Source organism: Artemia franciscana, chromosome 3, assembly GCF_032884065.1.
Source record: "Artemia franciscana chromosome 3, ASM3288406v1, whole genome shotgun sequence".
NCBI classification, from domain to species: domain Eukaryota; kingdom Metazoa; phylum Arthropoda; class Branchiopoda; order Anostraca; family Artemiidae; genus Artemia; species Artemia franciscana.
In genome coordinates this window covers 27275469-27288046 of record NC_088865.1, presented here as the reverse complement: position 1 = coordinate 27288046, position 12578 = coordinate 27275469, and the positions used below count along the sequence as shown (strand labels likewise).

The window sequence follows — 12578 nt, the reverse complement described above, 5'->3', positions numbered from 1 at the left end:
GTTGTTTTTCTCTGTCTAGGGTTGCATTGCTTTTCTCTGTCTCTGACAAAGCTCTTTAAGTTTTCTTTGAGGGTTAATTCTCTTTGACTAGGTGAAAACTACAAATAAAACAATTCATGTCTAGATTAGTGATGATTAGGTTACTATTAATTATTAAAATAATGGCTAGTAGAAGTAGTTTCTTACTTAATTTTGTTTTTGATTCGCGCAATTTTTCATAGACTAGGCGAAGGAACATGGGGTATTTTCAAAAAATTATTTATCTGCTAATATTCAGAAAAATTTTACTAGGCGCCAAAAAAAAAGGTCGTTTTCTAGACGGTCTTTGTACTCTCCTGGATTGACTTTTGAAGGAATCGTATTTCTTTTAACACGTTATATGTAAATATTTCATAAGTTGCTGTCAGACATAATAGCTGTAATTCACAAAGTGATATTGTTTGCTTAGGTATCATTTGGAAAGAATATCTTTTCAGCTTTTTTCTTTCAAATTCAATTATATTTTAATGTAATCAAATTCTATTTCTATTAAACCTCTGAAAAATGAACTAAACCCATTTTCATTTTAAATGTAGATCAACTGACACTTGATAATTCATGACGCAAGAGTTGCTCAGAGCAAAGCGAGGACTTTATTTGAAGGATCACAGAAATACTAAAGGGCACATTTAGCTTTAAAGTTTTGTTAAGTGAATTGCACCCATTGGTCTCCCTTTTAGCTGAAATATGGCGGTATCGAAAGAATTTGCCTTTTCGATATAACGTAATTAGCAATGGAATTTTAATAGCTAGAATAAGTGAATATTAAAACAATATTGTAAAATAAGAATTGTGTTTTGATGCTGTTCTCTCTTATGGAAGAATAATAATGTGAGTCTTTTATCTTATGTCTGCAAGAAACATGATGTTATCCAGTTCTGCTACCGACTCTCAATGACGAAGAGTACTCAGCTCACTCTGATATCTCAACCCTTTTATAGCAAAAAAGTATTAATTTTTGTCAACTCCCTCACGGAAATCTTTTTATTTCAGGTGTCGTGAAGTGATTGGTTGCATGTTGACAACTGTTCCCAGTAGAAACAAAGTCTATCCAGTCGTGTTAACCACACATCTAAAAGGTCTGTACTTATCTTTCTAAGGGTCATATTACATGCTTACAACTTATTCACATAGGGGAGAGGGGGGGCGAAACCGTCCGTTGGAGCTCTCGTCCAAAGTCTTTGAACTAATTCATTCAGAAAATCGCTGCTAGATGCCATTCATGTAGCACACATCAGGCGGAAGTTTTGAATATTTGATGCCAAAGACAACTGAGATAAGAGGTAAAGAAGTTTTTATATACTCTATGGAAATTTTTGACACCTATAGTCCTCGTCAAATATTTTCCAAGTTATTTTAGCTACAGGTTTGTAAGTTAGAAGGATCATAAGAGGTGTGTTTCCGGTATTTTCCTCGTAATTTTCATCAAGAAATGTCTGGCGGTTTCCAAAAACAAGGTAAATTTTAAAAATGGCGTCAATAAGGGGTGACTCCGGACAGTTTTTTGGGGGCGACTCCGGACACATTTCGAGGTGTCCGGTTTCGCCCCATGCTGATGGAAGTATCTTCGAGTCTGGAATTGGAAGTAGCAAGGGCTAGGAAATTACCAAATATTTCAATTTTACTATAGACTAGGAATAGGAATTTATTAAATTCAACTTTCAAAAAACAAAAACAATATTATGACCCAACAGAGAGCAGAGTTCGTAAGGCTGGGACAGTACAAATGCATAGAAAAAACACAAACATCTCGTCATAAAAAAGCATAAAAGATAGGAGTTAACAGAGGAGGTCACCCCAGCGCGAGAATCCCACAACTAAAATCTATTATTCATCAATCCAGACACCCAGGCAAAGAACTACTTTTGAAGTATGTTTTCTTAAAGAAAGTCAGCTCACAAAACTTTGGGACATATCTCTCTCCGTCCTTGACATTTTAGATTTTGATTTTACAGATATTTTGCACCTATATTCGAAAAGGGGGTGCCCCCCCCCCCCGATCCAGAATTACTGAAGCGTGCTGTGAGACAAGTCTTAAATGAGAATTTATCTTTCTGATCAGCCGCGGAAGAATTTTCTTTGAAGAAGTCTACCCTTGTGGATGCCGTGAAACCCAACAAGAGTAGAATGCAAGATCTTGAGAAGGGTAGCCCAAGTGCAAACAATGATAATGATAGTGATCAGGAGAGTTCCAAGTTCGTTTTTACTCCCAAACAAGAGAGAGAACTTGCTATATACCTCGAAAACTGCTCAATATTGAAACACGGACTAAATCCAAATGCAACGAGAAAGTTAGCCTACCAATGGGCAACAACTCTGAAGCTCAAATTCCCACCAAGTTGGGAGCTGAATGAAGGAGCAGGATTTGACTGGTTTAAAGTATCTATGAAGCGTAATGCCACTTTGTCTCTTAGAAAACCGGAAAATACAAGCCTGGCTTGTGCTGCCGGCTTCAATGCCACTGTAATTGGTGCCTTCTTTTATAATCTTCAGGGACTGTATAGCAAGTTCCAATTTCGTCCTGGTAGGATTTGGAACTACGGCGAAACAGGAGTACCCACAGTTTTTCAGGCTCCAAAGGTGATTGCTAAAAAGGGGGCAAAACAGTCGGCACAGACCTTGTCGGCAGAAAGTGGGGAAAATACCACAATGCTGTGCTTTGTGTCTGCAACTGGTCAGACTATTCCATCAGTGTTTGTTTTTCCAAGAGTCAAGTCTCCTGAGAGAATATATCAAGATGGACCACCAGGATGCATTGGCTTAGCCCATCGCAGTGGATGGATGACCTCGGAAAATTTCGTTTGTTCATTGCAGCACTTCCAGAAAGAAGTTAAAGCTAGCAAAGAGAATCCTGTTTTGCTCTTGCTCGACAATCATGAAATTCATATTTCAATTGAAGTAGTTTCCTTGTGCAAAGATAATGGCATTCATCTTCTGACCTTTCCTCTCCATTGCTCTCATCTCATCCAGCCCCTTGATGTTTCGGTTTATGCACCATTCAAACATGCCATCAGGGAGTCATTTGACACTTGGTTGCAGATGAATCCAGGTCGGAGGATTTAAATGCACGAAATAGCAAAGTTGTGCAAGCAGCCCAATCTAGAAAAGCTGAACCCTCATAACATCACAGCTGGTTTCGAAAAGGCATGAATTTGGCCTTTGAATCCGAATGTCTTCACAGAAGCCAATTTCCTACCAGCTGAAGTGACAAACCACCCTGACCAAGAAGAACAGAATTCACAGATTCTACTAAGGATGATCCTCACCCTGGTTCAGTTTATTCTTCTGCTTCTGTCTTGGTGGATCAACCAAAGCAGCATCAAACCTGCCTATAGTTCCTGAAAGTATAAGACCATATCCAAAAGCAAGAATGCAAATGGTTCCCCGCAAAAAGCACAAGAAAGGGGACACTAGTATTTTGACAGATACTTCAGAGAATGAATCCCTTGAAGCAGAGGCTCAGGCAAAGCTTGACAAGAAAACTGAAAAATGGATTCCTAAACGTGAACCAGATGAGTCCTTGAAATCAGAGTCACTGAAGAATTCCAAGCTTTTACCCATTGACGAGGAGGCTCAAGATAGCAGTTCAGACAAAGATATGCAGCTCATAGACGATTCGGATGATGAGTCTTTGCACATTGGAAATGTCAGTGAACTTCAGACTGACCAAGAATTTTCTCCACGAAATTTGTGCTTGTGAGGCTTATGGCGAAAAAAAAACTCTGATAAACATCAAATTTTTGAACATCAAAACATCAAAAACATCAAATTTCAAACATCAAAGATTGCAACACTGTCTTGGTGAGATTGAAGAAGTGAGTGGCAGATTAGCTAAAATAAACTACCTCCACAAATCAAGTGAAAAGTTCATCTTCCCAGAATTGCCCGATTGTGCTGAAACTCATTGTTTCAATGAAACTGATTTTGATGATATAATTATGAAGTTGCCTACTCCTTTTGCTGCAAGAGGGACAGGACAAGCAGGCAGTCAAAGGCCTTGTATTTGGGTGTGACTTGTCTCGCTATGCAATAAAATAATAATGTGAAATGCCTTTAAAGTTCTTTTGATATTCCAGTTAATTCTACTTTTATATTATCTGAATGCACTGTTTGAATCGTTAACTAATAGATGTCCAAAAATGCCCCTCATGTGTCCGAAGTCGCCCCACGGTAGGGGTGACTTCGGACACTTTAAGACGTCATATGTTTTAGGGTCTCACTGAGAAACGACTTGATGGAAGTCATTGAAAAAAAAATCTTAAGAAAGATGAATATTTAAGCTTTCTGTTCATGTATATCCTTTCAACACAAAAGAGCTCTGAGACATGAGTTCGTTCCAAATATAAAACTTCATTAAGATCTGGTCACTCGTTCTTAAGTTAAAAATATCTCAATTTTTCCGGTTAACACCATTCCCCAACTCCCCGAATGAGAGCAGATCTGTTCCAATTATTTCAATCATGTATCTAGAACTTGGGCTTGTTCATCTCATCAAGTTTCATCCCGATCTCTCCACTCTGTGTTTTCCAAGATTTCTGTTTCTCCCCACCCCCTACAACCCCCTTTGTCTACGGATCTGATTCGAAATGAAAATGAATTGTCTGAGACATAAGATCTTACTATATATCAAGTTTCATTAAGATCTGATCGCCCGTTCGTAAGTTAAAAATACCTCATTTTTCTACTTTTCTCAATACTCCCCCCCCCCCCTCAACTCGCCCAAAGAGAGAGGATCCGGTCCGGTTTTGTTAGTCATGTATCTTGAACTTGTGATTATTCTTCCCACCAAGTTTCATCCTGATCCCTCCTCTAAGCGTTTTCCAAGATTTCCGGTCCCTCCCCCAATGGCACTTAATACGGTCGGGATTTAAAATAAGAGATCCGTTGTGAGGTGCTTCTAACTATGAAATTTCATTAAGATCCCATCACTCCTTCATAAGTCACAAATGCCTCATTTTTTCTAGTTTTTCAGAATTAACCCTCCCCTTGTTTCCCCAAAAAAGAGTGGACCCGTCGGGTTTTGTCAGCCACATATCTTGGACTTGTGCTGATTCTTTCCACCAAGTTTCATCATGATCTCTCCACTCTAAGTCTTTTTCAAGATTTCAGGTTCCCCCCGCCCCAACTCCCCCCAATGACACTGGTTCCGGTTGGAATTTAAAATAGCTCTGAGACACGATATCCTTCTAAATATCCCCCCCCCAGATAGTCGAATCGGGGAAACGACTATTTATAATTTAATATGGTCTAGTCCCTGATACGCCTGCCAAATTTCATCGTCCTAGCTTATCTGGAAGTGCCTAAGCTAGCAAAACTGGGACCGACAGAATTTGCGATCTCTCTATGTCACTTGTTCAATACCAAGTGCAAAAACACAATAAAGAAAAGTTCCCCCAAAATCGTGATTGGAAAGTTCTAATACCCTTTTTAAGTGACAAATAAGATAGAAAGGTGACTAGTCTCCCTTACAGACCCCTCTTTTCCCCAAAGGCGTCTGATCAAAATTTTGAGATAAGCATTTGAGCCAATATTGTTGAAAGGGCCTTCAACTATGCCTTTGGAGATGACATTGATTCCAATAGCTCCTGAGGAAAGGACCATAAGCTAGGTAACTTACCCATTGTTCATGCATAGTATTTGTTATTGGAAAATATACATGTTTTTTTAGGGAAGCTGGGGGAATTTTCCATGGAAGGATAGTTCCAGGGGGAATGAAAAGGGCTTTTCTGACTGGAAACTAAATAAAAACAGTCGTTTCTGCTTAAAATAAGGAGCAATATTAAAGCTTAAAACAAGCGAAATCATTCTGGATATGAGGGGGGCTTCACTTTTGTCAGTTCTTTATGAGAGTCTGCTCAAACACAAGGACCGTGTTATTTATTATAGAACATGAAGATTTTAGCGTCAAGGCCGAGAGTTGAGGAAGGAATAAGTAATTTTTATATTTAGAAAACGAGAATTTTCCAAACCTGTAAATTTCTTTGAAGCTGCAAAGAATATTGTTTTTTTTATAAGTGTATCAACGTCTAAAGCAGGAGAAATCTTATAAAATCTATGAGCTCCTCCAGAAGGATTAAGAGCCTTGTTTTTCCTAGTTCTCTCATAGCTGAGCACAAAAGTTTGATCCTTTATTCCGCCAAAAAAAAAAAAAAAATGCAAACAACATTTAAGTCTACTTACCTTGTCCCTATAAATATACTGACCTCATCTTTCAGGCGTTGATTTTGTAGACATTGAGCTTTAAACGTTTCTTCCATCTGTTGATTTTCCTGCAAAAGATCTAAAACTTGCTTCTCCAAAAACAATTTCTCAGCTTTTTTTTGTCCCTTAATTATTTTGTAGCCTTTCGATTTTGAATCAATTTTTTCGTGTCTCCTTTGTCCATTTTACTGTTTTTCTTTTTCGTCTTATGTGCCAAATTTTCCTGTTTTGTCCATTTGCCATCTCCTGCATTCTTTTCAATGTTCCCAACGGTTAAAATCTTTCGAAATTATTGCCAATTACTAACTAAGACACGTTTATGTCGTAATCATATTCTTTATTATTTTTGTTATTCGTCAATGAGTTTAGGATGTCTTTCTGTTAGAAATTGTTGTACAGCACACTTGTATTGTACTTAAAAGAGGGTATTGGTCTGGATTCTGTTTTATTGTAATAATCTTTATGATACACTTTTCTCAAAATAAAAAGCAAAGTTTGAAATAAGCGTATAATTTAAATCTTTTAAAGCTAATTCAATTTATTTTATGGGGATAGTGTCAATGGACTTGGAAGTAATGGTCATATAATATTGGGAGAGGGTACATTCCTTTTCTTGGAATTTTGTATTATGCCGTATGATTTATTGATACCTCAACCAGTATATCTTGGAATTCGAGTTTTTCTATCAATCAAAATCCCTTAAAAACCTCAACAATGTCCATGAAGTAACAAATCACCGGCCAAAACGTTATTAATAATGAATTGTAGATATCAGACAAAACAAAAAAGAATAAAAGCATTGTAATAACATCACTTTGCACTTGAGAGCACTATGATGGAAGAGGATATTTTGTACAAAAGGAAGAGGATATTTTTTTACAAAAGATTTCAGTTGTCCAGTAAAATGTCCAAAACAGAATGCTACTAGTAAACGACACAATCAGTGTTTCCACTTCGAATTTTTTCAAATTCCTAAAAGGCTGGTGGAAAATTCCTAGATATCCCTATTTTCAATATCAAAATCCCTAAAAGTTTCCCCTTTTTTAACTTCTGTCCAAGTCAAGTAAAGCCTTATTATGCTAGTTTTAATAGTATTTGTTCAAGACGACTTATTTTGCAACTCAAGACCTTTTGCTTGTACCAAAATATCTTCTTTTGACGATTGAAACAGTGCTTTGTATTTATCAACTAGTTAAGTTCGGTTTTGATCTATAGATTATGGTGCCAGATCTCAAATTCCGGACCATATGAATATATTTTATTTGTTTGTTTTTCTTTGCCATTATTTATTCCTTCTCTATTAATGTTTTTGTAACACCCTCGTTTTTATTTGAATTGGTACGAAGGATTGGCATGGATGGTATCAAACCGGTCGCTTTTTCAAGCATATTTTTGTTTTTACTTTTTTTCTATATTGAATTGTGCTTATGTTAATAAAAATGTCTAAAAATTTTTTCTCAAGTTAAGAAAATCCTATTTTCCAAGGGGGGGGGTAAACGCATAGAATCAAAATTTTTGATAGATTCTAGATTCTTGAAAAAAATCACTAAATCAGCATAGACTATAGCTTGTTTCTAATTTTTCTTGGTATGGAATGTTTGATTTGGAAGAGAAGAAACATCTGAAGAGAAGAAAACACAATAAAAAAGACAATTCATGCTTCATATTTGTAGAATAATTGTAGCTAACACATTTTACATACAGCCTTGCTCTGCTTTACCTCTAATCCTCCTAATATGAAAATATATTACAGAAATTTCTTGTTTCCTGTTTGTTTTGTCAATCTGTCTCTCTTACTTCATCCCATGTACCTGTAAATTGTATCAACTGTAACAAAACAAGAAGTAGAAAAACAAGTGACAGGGGCTAGAATGGATTGGAAATATAAAATTTCGGCCATATATTTCCATATATGGGGGGGGGGGTGGAGATAATGCATAGCACAGCTGCATGATTTCCTCTTTGGTATGTAGAGTAATTGGAAAATCACTTGTATCTGAGGCTGTCCCTTTTGTTTTTTGTTTGATAGAAACAATCCAAAGAAAGTCCCCTTTGAAAAGGAAGGAGCCCAGAAGTGAGATTGAATTTGTCAAAGCTTGGAGGTTTGCCCCTTCTGTCTGTTTAAACAAAACAGATTCATAATTGAAGCTTTGTTCATTTCTATCTTAAGGGTGGCCTATAATTATGATAAAGGTACTTTTCTTTATTCATTTGTCTTTTTGTTTTCTAAAAACCTTTTTTTTTTAAATTTTTATATTGGTTTACATGTTTTACAAATTACTTATTCATACCGAGGTTCATTTGACCTACTTTGAAATCCCTGGTCTCAAAATTACATTTGACTTTGTTAAAGCTAGTTGACATAGACCTCTTGTTTGTTTAAAGAAAGTGGATAGACATAAGTAAGTTTTATCAAACAGTCTGTCGTAAAAAGCTGTAGTAAGGAGTGACCCGCTCAATAGTAACCGAAACTCTAAAAAACAGAATTTCGACACCAATAGATACATAAAAAAAATGAATTTTTATGCTGATTTTAAACATATAAGTTTCATCAAGTTTAGTCTTACCCATCAAAAGTTACGAGCCTGAGAAAATATGCCTTATTTTCAAAAAAAGAGGGAAACACCCCCTAAAAGTCAGAATCTTAATGAAAATCACACGATCAGAGAACCCTACTGTAGAGGTTTCAAGCTCCTATCTGCAAAAACGTGGAATTTTGTATTTTTTGCCCGAAGAATGTTTTTTTAGGGGTGATTGTATTGATCCAGTGTTCCTAGAATGTCGCCCGAGGGCTCATTCTAGCGGAAATAAAAGTTACAATGCCCTTTTTAAGTGACCAAAAAAATTGGAGGGCAATCAGACCCCCTCCCACATTCATTTTTTTCCCAAAGTCACCAGACAAAAATTTTGAGATAGCCATTGTGTTCAGCGTAGTCGAAAAATCTATTAGCTATGTCTTTGAGAATGACTTAACCTCCCCCCTCCAGTCCCTGGGAAGGGGCTACAAGCTATGAACTTTGCCCATTGTTTACATATAGTATTGGTTATTAGGATGAATAAAGACATTATCAGGGGGATTTTTTCTGGTGGAGGGGTTTGATGGGAGGAGGATACATGGGAGGATTTGTAATTTAACTAGTTATTGTAATTAAACGGGCTTTGTAATTCAGGGATCATTCTTAAAGAATTTGAACTTTAGTGTAAAGAACAAGGTATTGACGAGGGGGTGATCCCCCTCATATAAATAATACGAATATAGAAGTTTGTTACGGAAGTTAATTCGTAAGTTACGCATATTTATTACTAATAAAAACGTTCGTATACAAAATTAAAAGTTCAAGTGGCCTTTTTAAGTAACCAAAAAAATTGGAGGGCAACTAGGCCCCCTTCTCCGCCCCTCTTTTTCTCAAAATCGTCTGATCAAAACTTTGAGAAAGCCATTTAGCTATAAAAAGTGAAATTAATATGCACATTTCGTTTCAATTATTCATGTATGGTGAGCCAAAATAAAAACTTGGATCAATTCAAAAAAGTTTGAAATTAAATAGAAGAAGGCTTTTTTAACTGAAAGTAAGGAGCGACATTAAAACTTAAAACGAACAGAAATTACTACATATATGAAAGGGGCTGTCCCCTCCTAAACGTCCCGCTCTTTACGCTAAAAGTTTGACTCGTTCTCACAACTCTACTGTCTATAAAATTAAAAACTTTAGCGTAAAGAGCGAGTTATTGAGGAGAGGACAGCCTCTCTCATATGCTATGTAATTTCTGTTTGTTTTAAGTTTTAATGTTGCTACTTACTTTCAGTTAAAAAACTTGTTTTTTTTTTATTTTTATTGCTAAAGCCCTAGGGCTATGATAATTCAAAACAAAAAAGAAAATTAACTTTAAAATATTTGACATTGCATAAGCATAACAGAAACAAAGAAAAATAAATCACAAAATTTTACTTCTGTGCTCCATTTTCAACCTGAGCAATTGTCTAAAATTTTTAAATCTTGTAAAACATTCATCCCTTATAACATTCACCAGCCATCTCTCATCAAACCTACACTTCATTACTCATCTCACTCAATTCTACACATACATCACATGACCCACACTCTCATCCATACTTCCACGGATTTGGCCAAAGTAAGAACCATCTTACTTACATTTATATATCACATTTACAAGGTTTCTGTGGCTAAGCCAGTGCTTAAATATTTTCTTACACCTTTGTGAACAACCTTAGGTTGGTAAAATAGGTTAGATTTTCAAAATTTTTAGTGAACACAATGCATTTCAATCATTGAAGTGTAATAGAAAAGGCAGTAATAGTAAGGGACCTAAATAAATGTTTTAAGGTGATTAAAAAAGGTTTATTACCCCAAAAATTGATAAAACTATAAAATGGACTTCTTAATGATTAGTGACTTCAAAATATCTACATTATACGCAGCAATAAACATTTATTATAAATGGAAAGTCAGCAATTGCTGAAAAAATATTTAATAATAATTGTGCTTTGAGACTGTTGGCTGATTGTCTAAATGATTTTAAAAATCAATGAAGATAAAATGTGTGCAAACTGAACATCAATATGTAAATAAGTTAATATGGCAGCACTGGCAGCTCAAGGTCTAAACTGGCAGTACTGATCTCCATTTTGTGACCCTTTGGCCAAGAAGTGCGATGGGGGGCTGGGGGTAAGCCACCCTGTGCTTTTGCACAGCCTTCCTGCATACCTTTCCCACATTTCTCCATGTACCCATTCAGAGCTGGATTAACTCTGCCTGAGATTACTGAGTAACATCACTGACCCCCATTCCAAACCAAATAAACTGGCAATGCCAGGAATCAAATCTTTACCCTGTCAACAAAGGATTCCCAACCTAAGAAAAACAAATGTTTGAAAAAAAGAAAATATTAAAAAAAGCCAAGTTGGATTTTCACTACTCTTCCATTAACTGTATATTTTGTTTAGACGAACTATTTTAAGGCAGGTGTCAACGAAGCTCCAGCAGGGACTGCATTTGCTTAAGATGCAAACAAGTATGGTGAATACTTAGCTTTGTGATATTCTAGCCTTAAAAAAAAAAGAAAAAAAAAGCTTTTGCTATTTGTTTTCCAATTTATACAACCTGTAAAAGAGCACCAGGGGGTTAGGTTAGGAAAATGCAACTTTCAGGGATGGGTCTAAAGGCATAAGTATGTCCCGGAAAGGTATTTTGAAGTACCTCCACTCCTTCTCCCTCTAGCGGGTCCTGACCTTTGATGACCTTTAAAAATCTATGTGTTATAAAAGTGAAACCTTGCAAAATAGATCTTCTGCTTAAATGAAGTAAAACAAAACTGGTTTCAGCTTCAAAACTTTGCTCAATCCCAATTCATAAGGTTTTAAAGATATACAAATACATTTCCTAAATTTTGAAAAAAAAAAAAAAATTCAGAACTAAAACCAGAGGAAAATAAACTGATAATTGAAAATTAACGTGAAATGATGTTTTGTTGAAAACATCAATAGGTTGATATTTTCAACCTATTGAAAGCCCAACTCTATGGGCGTCCTTTACTGCCTCAAATTCCGTGAATTTACGTACTATTCTTTACTTTAACTAAATTTTAACCTCTACCTTGAGGGTGAAAATTGGTTTTAGGATCATATTATGTAATTTTAGCTTTAATTCTGTTTGGTTTTTAGGCTCGTGAAGGTTCTTTGATGGAGACCGAAGCGCCAATGAGGTCCGTAGCTATATCTGACTACAAGAGATAGTTTGATATACTCAACTACCTGTTGAGTAGGCAAATTTCTAAGATTGTGATTCAGAAAAGGGTTAACATTGAAGCTTGGCAGTACCTTCCAAGGGTAAGTTCTTGGCCCTGGATTCATTACAGAAAGTTTCATTTTTCAGTAAATGTATCACAGTTCGTATAATTGACTTACCAGTAAAGTGAACATGCCACTTTACGCCTTTTTTATTCACTTTACGAATATATTAATCGCTTCTATCGCAAATTAAAATTTAAGCACTTTTTGACCTAACCTAATTATAAATAATTTTGGCACTGAAAAAATGTGGCATTATTTTGTCGAAAACGATCAATAACCCATACTTAATTAAAAATTTGTCATTTTAAGAGCTCAAAAAGTGCTTAAATTTGAATTTGCAATAGAAACAATTATTGTATTCGTAAAGAGCATCAAAAAAGGCATCGAGTGGTATGTTCAATTTATTGGTAGTTTACCCATTTTTCTAACATAATCTCTTTCCAAGATAGTCAAAACTAGCTAAACTAAAATTTTACCCATTTTTGGCCATGGATTCATTACTGAGAATTTCATTTTCCTGACCTAG

General features: G+C 35.8%; 1 protein-coding gene across 1 annotated transcript in view; it reads left to right on the top strand.

Annotated features, from left to right (window-relative positions):
* Positions 1 to 12081, top strand: part of LOC136025105 (uncharacterized) — a 107668-nt gene extending 95587 nt beyond the window's left edge. Inside the window, exons 22-23 of the mRNA XM_065700835.1 lie at positions 1033 to 1118; positions 11924 to 12081. Of these exons, the coding sequence (XP_065556907.1) occupies positions 1033 to 1118; positions 11924 to 11931 (94 nt within the window). The 3' untranslated portion in view covers positions 11932 to 12081. The remainder of the gene's footprint in view (positions 1 to 1032; positions 1119 to 11923) is intronic.
* Positions 12082 to 12578: the final 497 nt, after the last annotated feature.